The sequence below is a fragment of the Osmia bicornis genome, chromosome 6 (assembly GCF_907164935.1).
Source record: "Osmia bicornis bicornis chromosome 6, iOsmBic2.1, whole genome shotgun sequence".
Lineage (NCBI taxonomy): Eukaryota > Metazoa > Arthropoda > Insecta > Hymenoptera > Megachilidae > Osmia > Osmia bicornis.
The window spans coordinates 11,965,449-11,986,712 of NC_060221.1; the positions used below are offsets into that span (position 1 = coordinate 11,965,449).

At 41.5% G+C, this 21,264-nt stretch overlaps 1 protein-coding gene across 1 annotated transcript; it reads left to right on the forward strand.

The window, feature by feature from the left end:
- The first annotated feature begins 19,303 nt into the window (after positions 1-19,303).
- Positions 19,304-20,959, forward strand: LOC123987908. Its single transcript, XM_046286229.1, has one exon. It carries the CDS (start codon positions 19,304-19,306, stop codon positions 20,957-20,959), a length of 1,656 nt encoding a protein of 551 aa, XP_046142185.1.
- Positions 20,960-21,264: the final 305 nt, after the last annotated feature.

A 21,264-nucleotide genomic window follows, 5' to 3' on the forward strand; every position in this document is an offset into this window, starting at 1 on the left:
CGCGAAATCCCTTCAGGTAGACAACGACGAGCCCGTCGCGCACGAACGCGGCCTGCTCGCAACCCTTCGGATATCGGCCGCTGGCTGACTCATTGACCAAGTTCTGGCCACTACCTGCAAGCGGGTGACGCAATCCGCGCATCACCCGTTTGCACGCGCCTCCCATCCACCCAACGAGACGCTAAAATCTCACAGTTCTCACGCCGGTTCTAAAATCCAAACCTTGAAAAACAAATTAATATATGCTTTCTCTCCCGAACACCTACTTCTCCCTTTGCCAAATTTTGAAAACAATCTGTATCAACTTTATTTCGCGAAAATCGTATTTAATTACCTCTAGATTTAATTTCTATCTAATTTTCATGACAATTTTAAAAGTTAGTTTTGATGCATATCAATTCTCAATTATAATTTCAACGTGGTTTCTAACTACAAATCATCAATTCTAGCCTCCTGATAATTCTCAGATTTTGATAAGTTTTGAACTTTATTACACTTTTCAAATTACATTTTATTAATTTAATTAAATTTTAATTTTCGCGCGTGCAATTTTCAATCAGCTACCTCGAATCCTGAACGTATTATGCTCGCGTCTCGTCTCTCCTCCGGTTTCTGATTCGCGGCTTCTTCTTTGATCTCCTGCGCTCGCTCCTCGCAGCATCCCAAGCTCGAACGGTCCCTCTCGCTGTACCCGTTGGCAGTGGATCGAGACTGGCCGGCCTGATCCTTCCTCTCGCTGGCCGATTCTCGGCGAACCTCGACCCTTCTTATTCTTCCCCTTAAGTTCTCTGATTGCGTACGCACTATACGCAGCATCCCGCTTACGGTACCCTTACACACGTGTAGTATAGAACTGAATAAATGAACTGAATGGATGGATGAATGCATGCGACAAACGATACGAGCGGCCCGAGCTCTACCGCGTGCTCTCGCATGAGCATTCCTTCGTTCGAAAATTTTCGCGTTCTCTCCCACGCCCGGAATTCGCCCACCAAGAAACTTAGCTCATTCAAAGTGTGTGTGGCGGTCACTGGTGTCCAGGCGACCCGGGCATGCCCCATACGCGGGCTCGTACGAGCACTCCCTCGACTATGCGCTACGTTTCGCACCTTATCCTTCGTCTGGAATTCGCTCACCGGGTGGTCCAGCTCATTCTTACGAGTGCTGCTGCCGCTGGTGTCCAGGCGACCCGGAACAACCCTCGCGCACCAGCACCCCTTCGATAACGTGATACATTACGCTTCCATTTCTAAAACCGGATTTCGCCCATCAAGAGGACAGCTCACGGAACCTGGTGCTGCTGCCCCTGATGTCCAGGTGATTCGGCCCTACCTGTCGCGACACATACGAGCTTCCTTCGAACACGGGTTACCTTACGCGATCTTTCCCTAACCTGGAATTCGCCCATCGACCCAAATTGTGTTGCGGCTGCAGATGTCCAGGCGATCCAGGTCGGTTCGGTACGCGTTTTAAAGAGCATTGCTGTGCGTTGGCAATTCTTTCTCGCGATCTCTCCTATGCTTGGTATTTGCCCATCAAGAGACTTAGCTCGCTCTTAATGTGCGTAGCGGTCGCTGGTGTCCAGGCAACCCAAGCCTTCCTTTCGCTCGCTACCATGCGTGCATTCCTCAGTGCGCGTAACCAATTCCAGGCCCGAAATCCGCCCATCGAGAGGCTTAGCTCACCCAAATGTGTGAAGCGGTCGCTGGTGTCCAGGCGGCTCGGGCTCTCCTCTCTCTCGCATTCATGCGAGCACTCCTTCGTTTTCGCGACCTCTCCCAGGCTGAGATCCCCCCATCGAGAGGCTTAGCTCGTCCAAATGTGTGTTGCGGCCTCTGGTGACCAAGCGGCTCAGCTCAATCCTACACATCTCCTGCGGAAACATACGGGTAGGGAAAAATGATTCTGCAAGGATAATGCACAGTTCCGGCGGTGTGTATGCACAGCGGCTGTAGAGTGTCCATCAACGCACTCTATACCTTCTGTGGCTAAATGAAATCACCGTCGGTCAAAATAGCCTGCGTTATAAGCGGAGGTGCGCTGGGGCTTACCCGCGACGTTCTTGGACGACTGAACGCCTTTAGGTCGTCCGAGTCGGTCGATGTGTAGGCAACATCGTGGCTACACAGAATGCTCTCCATTAAAGCCCTCTAGGGTTGCCGGAGGTATCTGTGACCGATACGGAGCAAGTTTTTAGTGGGTATTGGGGTACTGTAACGATCCAACTCAGGGAAACTTGTTTTGGTATGAACCTTTGAGTCCCACACTGCCCGAGACCCCTCCTAACACGACGGGTTCCTCGCTTACTTAAATGGATTTTCTTGCTGTCAAAATATTTTAAAAAAAAAGGTTAGGTTAGGTTAGGTTAGGTTAGGTTAGGTTCACCCCTGTGGCTGGGGGGTTTAGAATACAGCCACGGTAACCCCTGCCTGTCGTAAGAGGCGACTAAAAGGGGGGCGTGAAGATGGAAGACAGCGAAGAGGACAAGGACAGTCGTGGTTAGGGCGCTGCAGTGGGAAGAGGACGCTCTGAAGGGGTGATGCAGAACACGGGTGAGTTTTCGTTTATTTATTAATATACTTAATTATTTATTTTGTGTGCTTGAGATCTTGTGAGAATGTGCGAGTTTGTGCGAGTGTGCGTGGAACAGGTCATCGAGGATTGCAGCCTTAGAAGAGGTGGCGCGGTCACGCCGGGATGGTGCGATCCTTGGGGATGTTCCCCCGGTGCCGATCGTTGCTGAAGAAAAATGGCCTGTCCTCGTAGAAGGTCAGGTGGGAGAGATGACCTCAGGGATAATGCACATCTTCAGCATCCTACAAGGTGGACCAAGACACGGCACGGTCAACGGGAGGCAAGATGTCCCGGTCCTGGCCGTGGTCGAAGAAGAAGCTCCTGTCCTGGCAAGGCCAGGCAGGTGAACACATGGCGCGATCACCCGTTGTGCGGGAAGTTCCTCCGGTGTCCTGATCGTGGCCGAAGAAAAATCCTGTGCCTTACCGTACAGGTTGAAATGTCCTACCGCTTGATCGGAGGTGTAACGGCGTGGATCCTCAATCCCTTATAGCTTGATATGCGCATGGCGGATTGAGGGTGGACGAAAGCGTCATGAAAGCTAGGGAGCCGAAGCGCCGTTGCGGCTATCGCTGTGTTCATGTGGGATATCCTCAAAGGATGAAATGGTTCCGGCGGCCTACGTCAGGGGAGGGGTTTTTAGCGGGTAGTGTATCAGGCCGCGGACGCCCCTTCTGGGTACCGCCGGGTCGCCCCTTCCGGGCTGTGACCCTATCTTTTGAGCCCACCCTTTAGGGTACGGCTATCAGGTTGCCCCTTCTGGGTTGCCTCTTTGGGTTTGCCCCCACCAATGGGCGCCAGGCCCCCCTTCAGGGGATACGAGTCCCACACTGCCCGGGTCCTCTCTAGCCGAATAGTGCGAACAGAGGGTAGCCCGCGCGTGCATAAAGGCATTTTCCTCTTCCATTAACTCCAAAAAAAAAGGTTAGGTTAGGTTGGGATTCCCGCTCGACGCGTCGAGGAGAGCGGACGTGTTTCGTGGTCGCTCCGTGGTCAGATTTGCAACGCGGTGGATAGCGGCTTATTTATTCGCGTTTTTTGGTTAATTCGTGTTTATTGTGTATTCGGAAGTGCCATTGTTGTGTTTTTGATTAAATATTATATTAATTTATTGTTAAATATCGTAAACGTGATGTGCGTGTTGCGCGGCATTCTTACGTCGAGTTTCCGGTGTTCGGGGTGTTATTTATAAATATTGGACAGTATTTAAGGATAATTTTGGTTAATTGTGAACGATTCATGATGAAATAGCGCGTTTTTTGAGACTTTTTGCGGTTAAATTAGCGAAGACAACGGATGCAAGTTCTGACAGGTTTTCAAGATGGCTGCTGTGGTTGAACAAGGACAGTCAGCTTGCACGCGCGGCCAGGGCCTTGGATAGAAGAGGACAGACGATGTGAAATTAGGTCAACGGTTCGGTGACGTATTAGTTTTATTTGTTTTCTATTCTTTTATTTCCATTTTGTGTCTGTTGCGCCGATTTATTAAGTGTATTAAGTGTTCTTGTGTGAAAGTGCATCGTTATTTTTTGATATTTTCGATGTTTTATAATTATTGTGTTCATGATATTAATTTACTTTATTAATTTACTTTATTATTGCTATCTCGTGGCATATGTTTGAGCGGCACGTTATTCCGTTGTCCTATTTAATTATTTAATTAATTATTTATTTATTAACGTAGTCAATTAGTCGGTTATTAGTCGATTATTCGATTATCCGGTTTTCCGGTGTTTGTCCGCGGTATAATTCTTTTCGCTTATTTATCTATCGTATTTCTCATTCTTTTCTTATCTTGTCAGTATTTTACTGTGTTTATTTAATCTAATTTATATAAATTTATTTCCTGGTTCGTTTCATTATTTCAGTGTTTTATATTTTATTTTCTTTGCCTATAGTTTTATAATGTGTTTAATAAATCTGCGCAACTTGTGTATCGTTACGCGATTTAATTGGTTGATTTATTGTTTAATTGTTCAATTTATTTATCGTTTTATCGCATTCACCGCCGGTATTTTACATTATTTGCTACTTTCGGCGGTTTAATACCGGTGGTATAGTATATTAGTTTACGTGGCTTGCATTGCAATATTGCTGCTTCGTCGTATGATTTATTACATATTTCGCATTTTCATTTTCATATTGTATATTTCAGTTTCGGTACATAGTTCATATGTTATATTCTATATTCCATATCTTATTCATTATCCTCCGTGGTTCCTTTTATTTTATCTTATTTCATTTCATTTTTTTCTATTTCATTTCATCTCATTTCATTTCATTTATTTCATGACATTTCATATTAATCTATTTCATCCTATCCTATCTTATTTTATCCTATCTTACATTATTTTATTTTATTTTGTTCCATTTTATTTTATTTCATGTCATTTCATATTAACCTATTTTATTTTATCCTATTTTATATTATTTTATGGTATTCTATTCTATTTTATGTTATTTCATCATCTATTCAGATTCATATTTCATATCTCATGATATTTAATGCCATTTGCGGTGCGGCACCGTATTTATTTTATTCATTTATTTTGTGGCTATGTGCATCGGTTTGCTCTTTTAGCACGTGTCTAATAGTTTACACAGGCTATTCTGTTACCCGGACATTTATTTATTAGTTACGTTTAATTTCACGCATTATCGTATTTTTGGCTTAATTACCGTTTTCACCGCTTCATTGTTAATGGTACATCGTGTCCCATGGTTTACGCGGTTTGCATATTGCCGTGTTTCAGTTACTTGTTTCGCTAAATGTCTTTATTTCACGTTATTCTAATATTCTGGGATTCTGGGTTTTGTTTAATTTTCTTATTCGCGATGATGCAGCAAAGCAATGTAGTGTGTTAAGTGAATAAATTGGACGATTCGGGTTATGTGATTCATTTTATGTGTTTTTCTTTTAATTTCCTCTTGTTCTCAGTTCTCAGTTTTCAGCTTTCAGTTTTCAGTTTCAGTTCTGTTCGTTTGTTCCAGTGGTTTTAGTCTGTTCCAACGTTGTTTCAGTGGTGTTGTGCGATGTGTGATTGTTGTTGATGGGTGTTTTTCCTTGTTGGGCGCGTTGGCTTTGCTATTCTTCAATTCTACAATTCATTCTTATCCCTCTTCTTTAACTTTCCTTTCCTTTCCTTTCATTCCTTTTATTCTGTTCATTACATTTTCATTTCCACTTTCATTCTCGCTTTCATGTTTTTTCTTAATTACTTAATTACTTACTTAATTTATTACTTAATTTATATAACTGTTGTGTTTGCATGCATTCATTCATTCATTCATTCTTCATTATTTCATCATTATTTATTCTTATTCATTGTATTGATTGATTAGAGTAAAAGTAATGGATTTGATTTGATTTATTTGATTTATTTGATTATTTGACTTATGTGATTTATTTTCTTCTTCAGTACTGATAAGTGAAGTGATTTTGTTTAGTCAATGCTTTGATGGTGTGTGGTTTCTGTTATTAGTTTATCATTTAAGTACCATTCTAAATATCATTTTAGATATCTTATTTATTGATTTATTTATTCATATTATACAGTAGTCTGTGTTTAATTGAACCACGCACCTTACAAGTGATCTGATTTTTATCGCTTCTATTTAATATCTTTACACACTATTCAGTTCTCAGTTGTTAATTTCTACTTCTATTCGCATTTGTATGGACGCAATCACCCACAATTTGGAATATAATTTACAAAGTAGTGGCGATGGAGCCAATAAGCGCGCTGTCTTGTTTCAGTGTTTCAGTTGAATTTAATTAATTTTATGGTGATATTCTATTTTATATGACAGTGCATTGCTGGGTGTATTTGGTATAACATTCCACTCTATATTCTTATTCTCATTTCCTTTCCTAATATTTGTAACTGTTATGGTTGCATTCATAATTTATTCATTCATTCCTTGTTCGCTGTTTATTCATCTGATTGTGGTTAAAGGACTTGATCTGTTTTACACTAATTTCATTCTGTCCTCTGTGCTGACAGGCGATTCTGTTCATTCAAATTCATTGATGATGCATGGTTTTGTTGTTGTTGGTTTGTCTTTGAATATCATTTCTGAGGTGAGCAACTGATGGTTCCATGAGAATGCTAGCTAAGTTCAATGGTGTTTTGTTACATATCAACGTTTGGTTTGATTGGGACTGTTTGATTGATTGAGACTTCCTTTCATGGGGCACTGCAATATGGTATATGGTATGTTATAATTCAACAACAATGGGTATTATTTGTGAGCGAAGTATACTTTACTTTATTTTATTTATTTTATTTATTTTATTTGATACTTTATTCTCTTAATCTAATCTCATTTAAATCGATAATCAATTTAAATTGATTTAATTTAGTTATTAATAGTGGATATCTTCTACAAACAAATGTGGGGCGGGTGTAGATCTGGAGTTTGAGATTTTAAACTCCAAGATGGCGGATTATATAATCTATGGCTTGCTGCCATACTGGTTCGCCGATTCGACGCTCTGCCGCGAGTCGCTGCCTTTCAACTTCGATTCAATTCGATTCGGATATTCGGGTTTTCTATCTTGTGTGTTTTGCACTCGTTGGTTATGTTTGTTGTATGCTCCTTTTCGTGCATGCTTATGATGCTCGAGGAGGTGGAGAGAATTGTGTGGCTTCTCAGTTAATTCTTAATTATTCGTTGTTTCAACTGAATTCAATTACAATTACTATTAATTAATTTAATCCACGTGTTGCACTGTTTACTGATTTACCTCCAGATTGCTGTAACCGTTGATCCTGCTAACCCTGTTGGAGTGCGTAACCTGTGCGATTTCTGTCGCATTGTGGTACAAGGCGACTGTGTTGCTATTGACGGCTATTGACGGTGATATCTTTGATTCTAATTGATTTTAATTGATTTTAATCATACTCTATATGTAGATACGTAGCTGTATTTATACTTATCGGTAGTCAGTTCACTTAGAGTCCTTTCAATGTAGTGTTTGGTTTTTCAATTTGCTGTTAAATTTGGGATTGGTCACTGTCGTTTACAGCAAATTGAGAGAGCCGATGATTGCTGTTTGATCTTAATTTCTCTGACAAATAATTCAAGTCGTAACCTTTTTCTTACTTGCATGTGCACCCGGTTGGCTGGGTTCGGTATCTAGTAGTTCTTTAATTATTCAATCATTTACTCAATGCGACAGAATTTCGCACGGTTCTAATTGATTTACATTACGTTGTTAGTATGATTGGGTGTGTACTTTCAATGTTTTCTTCAAGGTTTCTTTGATTTATTTAACTATTTCTCATAAAGTACTTCAATTATCTGTCTTTCTGTTACTGTACCTCTGACGTTAACTTAATCTTACTTTCGCTCGTATTTTAACGCAAATTGAGTTTGATTTCAACTGTGATCATGATTCCAGTCTCCACTTGACTGGGAAATGATCTATTGGATTACAACGGGAAGCTCACTTATAACTAGTTTCTTGGTATCACTCATTCAATTCAACTACGTTCACCACTATCTACTATTTGCATTACAGTACTGCATGCACTCGTCACCTTATCTCACTTATTCTCCCATTCGCTATTTATTTTATTTCATTAATTCTATTAACATCTTTACTTACTACCTGTCTGGTGTTGTTCTGGATGATATGTGATCTGTTAATATTGTGGGGTGCATAATGCTGCTGTTCATTTCAGAATTTGCAAAGTTGCATTTATGCGCAGTAATGCAACGTTCATTCATTTTCTTATTCTATCTTATTTATTAGGTGCCGGGTGTCCGGTTGACATGTGGAGGATGGTTGAAGGAATTGAATTGGATTTGATTTGGAATGGATTAGGATGATTTGATCGATCGAGACAATAGATTTGTCCAATGATCCCGTGAATCTTTATGATACGGGTAACCTGTTGCCGTTTCGGTTGCACTGTGTCACAAGACGGCTTGTGTCGCTAGCTACGGTAATATCATTTATTCTCTTTATTCTCTATATTTTTATATTCTGATTGTGAGCATGACTGCATTGATTACTAAACTACTAAATTATTAATTTATACGTGGCTTATTTATATGCGATGTCTATAATGTATTGGGTACCCCAGTTTGCTGTTAACCTTGAGGTGTTCAGTGGGAATGCAGCGAACTGAGAAAAGATCAACGACTGAATATTTCTGACCTTAATTGCTCATGTGTTCTTACCAGTTGTCTAAGGTGGCACTCCTTCCTTCTTCTTTCTTTATCGACAATCTACATCTGACAATTACTCAAGCGGTTGGGTTTTGTATTTATTTATTTATTTATTAATTAATTATCTACTCAATGCTACAGGGTCCTGCACGGTCTTATTATTGCAGCATTGGAACTTTGTTATGCGCGCTTATCTTCCATTATATTCATTCTCTGATAGGGTATTCTAGCTGGCCTTCTTGCTACTGCTATAACTCTTGCCTCGACTTTCCTAATTGCCTCCGACGTTAACATTATTGATTAATTGATTTCTGCTCATGCGAGAGGTTGGGGTCTTACGCTGACTGCGATTGTTATTATGGTTCTAATGCGGCTGGAGAATGGCCTTCTCTGACTGATTCAATCTCACAACGGGGTTAAAACTTGGCCTTGGAATATCTTCGTGGCCCTAACTCATGCGTTTTACTTTCGTCTTACTTCATCTTGTTTTATTGAATCTCAGTTATATTGTTACATGTTGTGTTTCATTTACCTTCCTTGATACGCACTGCTACTTATTGAGATTTACTTATGCGTTCGCTCCCTTCTCTTGTAACAATGTTCGTTGGCTATATTGCTGCTTTGCTTCTACAGGTACCGGGTGCCCGGTTGACATGTAAAGGATGGTTGGAGGGGTTGGATTTGAATTGGACTGGATTGGGATGAGCTGCTGGTCAGCGATGCCAATAGATTTGTCCAATAATCCCGTGAATCTTTACGATACGGGAACCTGGAAACTTGGTGCAATTTCTGTTGCATTATGTCACAAGACGGCTTGTGCCGTTGGCTACGGTGATATCTTTGATTCTTTATATTCTTTTTATTCTTACATTTTGATTATGAACATGATTATACTAATTACTGAATTACTAAATTACTAAATTACTAAATTATTAATTTATATGCGGTTTATCTATATACAATGCTTGTAGAGTACTTGTTCTCGGTTCGCTGTTAACCTTGAGATTGCTCAGTGGGAATGCAGCGAACTGGGAGAATTAATGACTGAATATTTTGACCTTGATTGCTCAAATGATTGCTCAAATGTTTCTGCCGGTTGCCTTAGAGGGCATTCCTTCCTTCCTACTTTTATTAATATTTATTCAAGCGGTTGGGTTTTGTATTTATTGATAATTAATTAAGTTTCTATTCAATGTTGCAGAGTTTGCACGGTTCTATCGATTATAACATTGGAACATTGTTATTCGCGCTTATCCTCTATTATGATTATTAACTCCGATAGGGCATGCTAGTATTCGACTTTCTGCTACTCTTATAACTTTGGTTCGGTTCTCTCCTTAATTTGCCTTCGACGTCAACGTTGGACTGAATCCTGTTCGTGGGGCGGGGTGGGGACTCACCCTGACTGCGACTGTGATCTCGGTTCCTAATGCGGCTGGAGAATGGCTGCTCTGTTTGATGCGGGAATTAGGTCTCGCAACGGAGCTAAATCTGACCTTGGCTGCATCTTTGTGGTTTAGCTCTTTGCGTTTTGTTTTCGTTCCGTTTCATTTTGCCCTATTGAATTCATTAATATTGTTGCATGTTGTGCTCCATTTACTTTCCTTGATGCGTGCTGCTACTTATCGAGATTCATTTATGCGCACGTTCCCTTTCTTGACACAATACTCGTTGGCTATATTATTGCTTTGCTTCTACAGGTACCGGGTGCCCGGTTGACATGTGAAGGATGGTTGGAGGGATTGGATTTGATTTGGACTGGATTGAGATGGGCTGCTGATTGATGGAGTCAATGGATTGTCCAATTGTCCCGTGAATTTTATGATACGGGAAACCTGTTGCGATTTCTGTTGCACTATGCCACAGGACGACCTGTCGCTAGCTACGGCGATGCCTTTGATCCTTTGATTCTTTATATTCTGATCATGAGCATGAGTATACTAATCGCGGAATTACTAAATTATTATATTATACAGGGTGGCCCACATAACTCTTAACAGCTCAATATCTCGAAAACTATGACATCGATTTTAAAGTTCTTGATCTTAAATTGCATAGATCTGAAGGGCCTTTCTAACTACATAAACATGAAGTGGTCCCCCCTTCTTCTTTCACGGGGGGCGGGGGTACCTTTATAATTTTAAATGGAACCCCCTGTAAAACGTTACATATTTAGATTCTACGGGAAAAAAACAAGTAAATTTTGTCTGAAACATTTTTTTGTCAGATATCTCCAAGATGAGATTATAACAGTTTGAAATTTCGACTTGTAGGTACTTACTTGTGGTTACAATTCTTGAGTTTGACTCAGTTATCCATGAAAACGTTCTCATCGTCAGTACGATGATTTAAATAACATTTTTCGCATGATGCGGTGCCACGCGAAGTTGGCATCTCATATTTTCAAAATGCTATTTTTTCAGGTATTTCGCCGGAACTATTTCTGAAACCTATCAGGAACTATACAACTATTGCGGGTGCAAATAGAACTGTTGCTATAAGTTTTGTTTTTTGAAAATGGGGTGCTAATTTCACAGACGCAATTCAATAACGCTATTTCCGAGCGCTTCAAGTAAGTACCTACAAGTCGAAACTTCAAACTGTTATAATCTCATCATGGAAATATCTGACAAAAAAATGTTTCAGACAAAATTTACTTGTTTTTTCCTGTAGAATCTAAATACGTAACGTTTTATACGGGGTTCAATTTAAAATTATAAAGGTACCCCCACCCCCCATTAAAGAAGAAGGGGGGACCATTTCATGTTTATGTAGTTAAAAAGGCCCTTCAGATCCATGCAATTTAAGACCAAGAACTTTAAAATCGATGTCATAGTTTTCGAGATATTAAGCTGGTAAGAGTTATGTGGGCCACCCTGTATATGATTTATCTATATGCGATGTCTGTAATGTATCTGGTATCTCGGTTCGCTGTTAACCTTGAAATTGTTCAGTGGGAATGCGGCGAGCTGAGAGAATCAATGACTGAATATCTTTGGACCTTAATTGCCTAAATGCTCTTACTAGTTGTATAGGGTGGCACTCCTTCCTTCTTTTATCGACATTTTACTCAAGCGGGTGGGGTTTGTATTTATTGATTTATTTATTATTCAATTAATTAACTACTCAATACTGTAGGGTTTGCACGGTCTTATTGATTATAACACTGTTATGCGTGCTTATCTTCTTTTATATTTACATTTATTATCTCTGGTAGGGTATTCTAACTCTAACTATTTAACTTTCTTGCTAAAGGTATAACTCTTAGTACGGATCTTTCCTAATTTTTGCCCTCGACGTTAACGTTAAACTGATTTCTGTGACAGGTCGGGGTCTCACCCTGATTTCGACTGAGATTTCGGTTTTAATGCGGCAGGAGAATGGCCTTCTCTGATCGATACGGGAATTCGGTCTAGCAACGGGATTAAATTTGACCTTAGTCGTATCTCCGTGACCCTAACTCATTTATTTTATCTCGTTTCATTTCATTTTACTGAATTTCGTTAATATTGTTGCATGTTGCGTTTCTTTTACTTTCCTTGATATGTACGGTTACTTATCGAGATTTACTTATGTGTATGTTCCTTTCCCTGTCACAATGCTTGTTGGTTATATTGTTGTTTTGCTTCTACAGGTGCCGGGTGCCCGGTTGACACGTGGAGGATGGTTGGAGGGTTGGGATTTGATTTGGACTGGATTGGGATGAGACATTGATTGATTGAGTCAATAGAGTTAATAGATTTGTCTTCTAATCCTGTGGATCTTTATGATACGGGTAACCTGCTGCAATTTCTGTTGTATTATGTTACTAGACGACTTGGTAGTTATTTGTGATGATATTTTGATTTTGACATTCTGATTTTGTTTATTAGTGCACTAATTTATATTCGATTATATCCAGCATTGTAATGTGATATTTGGCATCCTGACTTGCTACTAATTCTGAGATTGTTCAGAGTGGAGAGTAGCTAACTGAGAGAGCTAGTGATTGATTGTCTGTTGATCCTAACTGACCAATTATTTAACGGATTGCATTCCTTCTCTTATCTATTGATATTATAACCAATCGATTGGATTCGGTATTTAGGATTGAGTATTAATCGGGTAATTATTTACTCAATGCGGCAGAATTTTACATGGCCATAATGGGATATAATATTGAAATGTTGTGGTGCGCGTTTATTTAATTTTCTCTGTTCTATTTTTCGGACAGGGTGTTCTAGCTATCTAAATTTATCATTATACCTATTATACTCTGACTTAATTGTTTGTTTTCCTATCGTCGACTTAACTTCAACTCCTATTCATGCAGCAAGTGGGAGTCTGACTTTGGCTGTAATCTGGTTTTGACGTGACTGGAAAGTGGTCTATCCTGGGAGTGTTAGGAGTTCGGTGTCATAGTTTAATCTTAGTCTTAGTTAATCTTATTTATCTGTGGTCTTAATTCTTTTATTCTATTTCATTTTACTTCATTTCAATTGTTGTTTTTTCGCTATTAATATTTGTTGTATTGCTCTACATTGCATTACCCTACCGTTACTTCGCTATAATATAATGCAATTTACTATAACTCATTTATTTTGGCAATTCTTATTGGTAAACATTGTCAGTTTCGTACTACTTTAAAGGATATGCGAAGGGATACGAGTTTATGACGTCGCTTATTTTAGAAACCATGTACAGTCGCATTTACACAGTGTGGCGTAGTATTTTATTTCCATTTATATAAATACAGTAATATTGTTATGTCAATGCAGCAATTGGTGGGGCAACTCTGCAATTGATTACATGATTTGCGTCTTGGGTTTGATCTGCTCAAGGGTAGAGTTGTACCTTCTACTGTATTGCTTTAGATTACATTCCTCTGCTTATTGGTCATTTTATTGTTGATCAAATTTCTTGTGTCGCTATAAGATTAATTTAATTTAATTAATTTAATTTAATTCTGACTTCCGGAAATCTCTGAAGCGAGCAATTGATTGTTTCGTGGCTGTGCGCCTATACAGTTTCCCTCCATTCATGTTTGATAAATTATATATTGTCACATGGGTGTTCGACGTGGTGCATCACATTATAACAGGTTATAAATATAAACGCAAATAGCTTATTCTCTTCTGTGTTCGCATTACATTTGTTCAATCCATTTGATTATCTAGTCAATAGTCTTGTGAAGCTGGCTGGATTGTAGGAGGCAGATTCTGATTTAAATTTCAAATTGACGGAGTTGTATAGTTCATGGCTCGTCGGGCTGATGATTCTCTGGAGCGCCGCTGCGCTGCGTGCCGCTACCTGTCAAGTGATTACTTAGTTTTACTTTGTCTCCTTTCTCGTTTGCTGTTCGCTCATCGGTCATGTTTACTTCTGCTCCTACATGAACCGGGGGTTCGGCTGAAACGTGGAGGAGAATTGCACGGATTATGTGTTCGGCTGAATTTGATGAATAAATGGATCAAATTGCTAATTGGTGTATTATTATTGTTTACCGTATCTACTGGTCCTGGTCCTGCTAGTTCTGTTGGCGCGAGTAGCCTGCTGAAATGTCTGTTGTAGTGGGCTGTTAGACGACTTAGTCGCTATTTGCGGTGATATTTTGATTTTGGCATTTCAATTTTGGTTGTTAGTACGCTAACTTATATTTAGTTATACCCGGCATACGTAATGTAATATTTGGCATCTTGACTTGCTGCTAATTTTGAGTTTACTCGGGGTGGAGTGCAGCTGACTGAGAAGGCTAATGATTGATTGTCTTTGACCTTAACTGATCAATCTTTCTAGCGAATTGTATTCCTCCCTCTAGCCATTGATATTTATATGCTATCGGTTGGGTTCGGTATTTGGGATCCAGTATATAATTATGTAACCATTTACTCAATGCAGTAAATTGGCATAGCCATGATTGATTATAATATTGGGGTGCTGTGTGCACTCATTAATCTTCTTTTCCGGGTAGGGTGTTCTGGCTGTCTAGCTTACTGTTATACTTATCATGCTTCTGACATTCTTAATTGTACTTCTAACGATAATTTTGACTCCTATTCATGCGGCGAGTTGGAGCCTGATATTGGATGAGATCGCGATCCCTGTTGAGGATGGGCTGTCCTGACGGTGGTGGGAGCTCGGTTTCACGGTTAATTATATTTATGGTCTTAATTCTGTTGTTTCACTTCGGTCTCATTTCGTCTCAATTACTGTTTCCATTATCTGATGTGATGCTTGCACTGCATCGCTCTATCGTTGCTTCACTGTTTGCTTCGATGTACCGACTTCTGGTAATCTCTATTTTAAACATTATTAGTTCTGCATTACTGGGGGGGGGGGGGGTACATTAGGGTATGGCGGGTTCATGAAGTCGGTCATTTTGAGGCTTTGTGCAGTTGCATTTGCGTATTGCGGTGTAGTTTTGTTTTTTCCCTTTAAATGCATTAATGATAAGTTTGAATGATGGTTTCGTGATTGGAGTGTTACAAGTTATTATATAGTCTGCATCTCGAATCTGACTTGTCCAATGTTATGCCTTGTATGGTATTTGTATACTGGTTGCGATCTTTTTCTTACTAATTATATTCTAATATACTATTATTGTCATGATTTTAGGTTTCGCTCTAAGCCGCAAATCTCGGGCCTGGTAATCTCGTTGATGTGAGTGGCGTAGTAACCCTTTCATGGTTTTGTTGCGATGCAATTTACCTTCCATGATGTTGATACATTGGCATTGATATGTTCATTCATTCGATCATTCGTCCACTTATTTATTTACTTATTTGCTTATTTACTTATTTGTTGGGCGAGCTATTATTAGCTATTATGACCGATCATCACCAGGTCATGGTACTCGAGGATTAAATCATAGCAGGTAGACCTTCGCATTTGCACGGTGTGCTGGCATCTAGCCAATTTCAATGATCTCATTGTAACCCCTTTCGAATTGATGATTAACCTTAACTCATCTGTTTAGTTACTTAATTTATTCTAACTTCAATATTGATTTTGATCTTGATTGATTTTATTTTAACTTAAATTCAACTTCAACCCCGATTCTGGCGGCGATTTCGATTTCGGCTTCCTTTGTCTTATTCCAATTTCAATACTGATTTTTTACTTAATTCTCATTTAATTTGTTTCGACTTCAACTCTGATTCTGATAAGTGATTTCGACTTCAATTTCGTTTTGACCAGTCATGAATTTGGATATGGGGCCGGATTTGATTTCGAATTTAATCCTGTGTTTTCTGTTGGTCTTGATTTCATTATGATTATTTACTCCCAAAAGCTTGACTTGGTTGAACTGCATTTACTGTTCATTTTGACTGCACTTTTCTTTCGCCCATTTGTCATTTCACTCGGCTGCCTTATTGTGTCCTGTAGGTTCCTTCGGTGGCTGCATTGCCTGCCCGATTACCCTGATCGTTCTTCAACTTTGATGCTAGCTTTGGTTAATTTAGCTAATTGGCTGTGACCTGGCTGTGACCCGGATGCTGACCCGGTCTCAATTCTTGTTTGTTTCCAGCCCCGATTTTGGTTTTGATCTCGATTGCGATTTGGTTTCCTCTGCGATTGATTGACTTTGTTTAAGGCCTGCTTTTATTTTAATTGATTTGCCATGACTTTGAATTTGACTCCGTTTTGTTTTGATTTTGACCTCGTCATATCCCTCGACCTTATGATTCAATCTGCATATTCATTTTAATTAACACTAATTCAGCTTATTCCCATTCACCTGTTCCATCCCATTTTATCATATTTACTTCCTTATATCATTTGTTTTGTAAGCTGATATTGATGATCGGTCCTTGGCTATCGTCATTGCTTGCCGCTAAGGATTATATCTTCAAATTTGGACGGGGCAATCATGTAATGTATAGATATATGGATTTCTATAATCAATTGTTATCTACTTTGGTATACTTTTGACGTTACTTTGTCTCACCTGTTGGATTGTATTATGAAATGCTTCGTATTTGGTAAGTTGGATGGTCCAGGGTTATTTAATCTATGACTCTGGATCATAGGTTTTGGGTTGCTGACTAGAAATTTACAAATTAAACTATGGGATTAGGAGGGGTCTTGAAGTTTAAACTCTGAACTGTGTAAGTGCGGGTCTTGGGGTCGGGAATTTTGTGGCTTAGAATCTGGAATTTAAAATTCCAGGTACCTACGGTCGAGGTTTAGTTGTTTATGGTGATCGCTGAGTCCTTCGTTCACTGATCTTACTTCAATTTGATTTACTGTAATTTAATTCTGATTCCGACCCTGGTTTCAACTTAGTTTGGTGCTAGGGCTCGACATAATATTAACATTGATTTTGATTTCCATTTTCGTTTTCGTTTCGGTTTTAACTTTGATGATTTTCAGTGTTATTGTAATTTCAATTTCACTTTGATTCTGGTGATATCTTAATTTAGCCTTGATTCAGACTCCAATTTCGATTCTGATTCAGGCTGGAGGGTGACTCCATATTGACTATTTACTTATGGTCACTTGGAGTTCATGATCTAATTCAGTTGGTCAATGAACTTATTTCACTTCATTTTATTATCCATTTATTTATTTATTTGCTTATTTTATTCAAGCTTGATGTTGATACGGATTCTGATTTTAAATTTAATTGGGAATGTGACTATTGCTTTCATCGCAACTTGACCTCAATTCCTTACTACTATTTTAACGGAGTTGGACACTGACTTTATTTTGATGCATTTAATTAGGGTTATGATTAACGATTAAATTTCATTCAACTAATAGTATAATCCGACCTTCCAACTGGATCCACTTCATGTGTTCCTCGCCCTGGATTTGTCAGGGAAGCTGATTAGAGCCTTGTGAAGACTTGGTGTGGCGCGCGTGATCATCCTGTGTGGGTTTTTATGGGATTGGGTTGAGCTGATTTGTGTGTACATTCTGTTCATTTCCGGTTTGGAAATTTTCCCCTATTCCTTTCCTGCGAACTATTACTTCCACCTTTTCGCTCGCATTGATTAGAGCTGGAAATATGCCGGGTGTGGTATATTAGGGCCATCCTATTGTGCAGTTGGATGCGCTGATCGCTGCGTGCTATGTTCCTGAGTATTACGTAATACGTTTACACTATATATGTCCATTTTATAAATGAATACAATACCCCCCCTAAGGCCCCTTTCGCTGCGTTCGGGTGTCTCTGTTTCTTTATCTTCTTCTCTTTAACATTATTATTTTATTATCTTGGGTGGTTGATTGGAAATTTTTCTTTCACTGTTTTACTCAATGTCCCCCCGAGCGGGTTCCCACCTTGCCGAGGCCCGGCGTAGGCGCCACTCAATTGGGTCAATCTTAAAAGGGCTGGCGTAGGCGTCCGGGCGGGTGGATGGGGCTTAAGACCGCACGCAGGCCCATCCGTTGGGGTGGACCTGCGTGCGGCCGACTAAGAGGAACCCCCCAAGCCAAGGTGTGAGAGATCGTGCCGAGGGCTGCATGGCGCAAGGGATGTTGCGTCGCAAACGGTTCCTCCTGGATACCGGACGACCTCCGGGAGTAAATAGTCAAGCCCCGGGCAATCGCGGCTCTGCCCGGGTGATAACGCTTAACCGCGGTACTCGTGGGACCAAAATGGATACGAACGAAATCAAACAAATACAAACAAACAATGCCGACATTTCGCCGACAACCCTCCTTCAGGGCGTGGCTTCCTTAGGAAGCGAACGACCGAAGGACAACACCGACACGGGGGCGAGCTCCTCTAAAGGATAGCCCATAACCCGTGAACGTTACAGCGGCACAGCAAGACGACGCTATAATAAAGCACGATTGGAGGAAGAGGGCAAGGGGAAATCAACCCCAGCCAAAACCCCCCAAGGGGAGAGAACACCGCATCTCAGGGGTTGGGGCGAAAAAACAAACCGTCCGGGCGCCTAAACGCACCAGGGCGGAAACCACCACTCCTAGTCCCTCGGACCACCAGGGCAAAAAACCCAAGGGTCCTATGCCCAGGCCATCCGAGGCATTAAGAGATTAGCAGTAGTTCCGGCAAACTATCCGGACAGCAAACTGGGAGCAGAGGAGGCGATCTTGATCAGGAAACAGATCAGAAAGCAAATCCTCGAGCTCCCGGACGACACCAGAGCCCCCATCTTTACGGGCTCATGGGAACGCGACGGGGCGATAATCTTCGGGTGCGCGGATGAACCGACCGGAGACTGGCTTAAAAGCCTCGCCTCAGATTTCAACATTGGGGAGAGCACTCTACGTGTGCTGCCAGTCGATGAGCTGCCCAAACGCCGCCGAGTGGTAGTACACGTGGAGGAACCGGGTCTGTCTGCCGTGGAGGCTACCAAACTACTCGACAGACAGAACAAAGGCCTAGGGGCCAAAGAGTGGGTAATCACCGGGGGAAGCGAAAGTAGCGGTGCTACGAGCACCCACTTCGCCTGCCTGGTCGACGATGCCTCGCTCGTGGCCCTTAGGTCCTGCAACTTTAGGCCCTTCTGCGGGACCGTTCGAGCAGCCGTAAAGCTGTTCGACAAGGAACCGAAGGAGAGCACTGAAGGAAACCAAGCAAATAAGGATACCGGATCTGCCTAATGGCTCACTCCGGCATCCAGATAATGCAGATCAACTTGCATCACAGCAAAAGCGCCTCGGCGATTCTAGCCAGGAGCCTGGCAGTGATGCACACAGGCATAGCCTTAGTACAAGAGCCATGGCTGGTACACAAGGCTATCCGGGGACTGGGCGGGTGCGGCAATATTTACCATGTACGCTCAGAGGAAAAACCTAGGACCTGCATTATAGTCAAGGGACTAAATGCGACCCTACTGCCACAGGTAAGTAACGGAGACATCACAGTCATCCGTCTCAGGCTAAACCTTAACGACGGAGGGATCCGGAAAATGTTACTGGGTTCAATTTACATGCCCTATGACTCCCCAGACCCACCACCTCAACCAGAAGTCATGAAAGTGACAGAACTGGCAAGAAAAGAAGGACTGGAACTCCTATTGGGCTGTGATGCCAACTGCCACCACACAGGGTGGGGCAGCACCAACATCAACTCTAGGGGAGAAAGTCTTCATGAATTCCTCATCAGTACAGAACTGTTTATCTTGAACAGAGGAACTAAACCAACCTTCATGGACTTCAGAAGACAGGAGGTAATAGATATCACTATTAGCTCGCAGGGACTAGTGGACTTGGTGAGAGACTGGAGGGTCTCCAATGAACCTTCAGGATCCGACCATAGACTCATCCGCTTTTCCCTGCAACTAAAAGTCGCCACCACTTGGACTCGCAACCCAAGACGCACCAACTGGGATGGATACAGAGCAGATCTCGATGCCACTATCAAGAACATCCCAACCAAGTTCCATACTAGGAAAGACCTGGAGACATCGGCGCTCTGTCTAGGCAATGCCATCACAGACGCATACGAAGCAAACTGCCCGCTAAAACCCAAGACGGGATCGTCTCGAGTACCGTGGTGGACTCCCGAGTTAGCCAAACTCAAGACTGAGACCAGAAAGCGTTTTAATAAGGCAAGAAACACCGGACTTGCTGTACACTGGGAGATCTATAGAAGCTCCCAGAAAGAATACAGCAAGGCCATAGTAAAGGCCAAGCGGAAAAGCTGCAGAGATTTCTGCGGAAGCATAGAGGAAACCCCAGAGGCCTCCAGGCTATGCAGAATTCTATCCTCGGATCATCGAACCCAGCTTAACTGCTTGCAACTCCCAAATGGGGAATTTACCAGCAGCGAATCACATACGCTAAAACACCTGTTGGAAACCCACTTCCCGGGCTTCCAAGAAACAACACCCACAACTAACTGCTACAGCACAGGAACCGGGGACTCCTATAAGCCCCGGGACTGGCTACTGGCAAATAAGATTGCACAACCCAGGGACATAGAATGGGCGATTAAAACCTTCCGCCCATACAAGGCACCTGGACCAGATGGAATCTTTCCAGCACTACTACAGGAGGGTCTAAACGTCTTAATAGGCCCCCTGACAAAAATTCTCAGGGCTAGCATAGCCCTCAGACACGTCCCTCAGGTTTGGGTGAACACCAAGATAGTATTCATTCCCAAATCGGGAAAGAACGGACACATCCGAGCAAAGGATTTTAGACCCATCAGCCTCGCCTCTTTCCTCCTTAAAACACTGGAAAGGCTGGTTGATCGTTATCTCAGGACAGGCCCGCTGACCCTAAGCCTCTGGCTACTTCACATATGCCTATAGGGAGGGACGGTCGACAGACACAGCCCTACATCACCTTGTGTGCAAAGTGGAATCACAGCTAGAGGCTAAGGGCTACGCCCTGGGAGTGTTTCTAGATATTGAGGGAGCCTTTGATAACACCTCATATCAAACAATACGGGAAGCATTAATACACCGAAACATCCCTGAAACCTTGCTGGATTGGATCCAAAGCATGTTGAACGGCAGAAAAGTGATGGTCAATCACAATGAAATCACAGTTCACGGCAGACCTACCAGGGGCTGCCCACAGGGTGGAGTACTATCCCCACTCCTGTGGTGCCTAG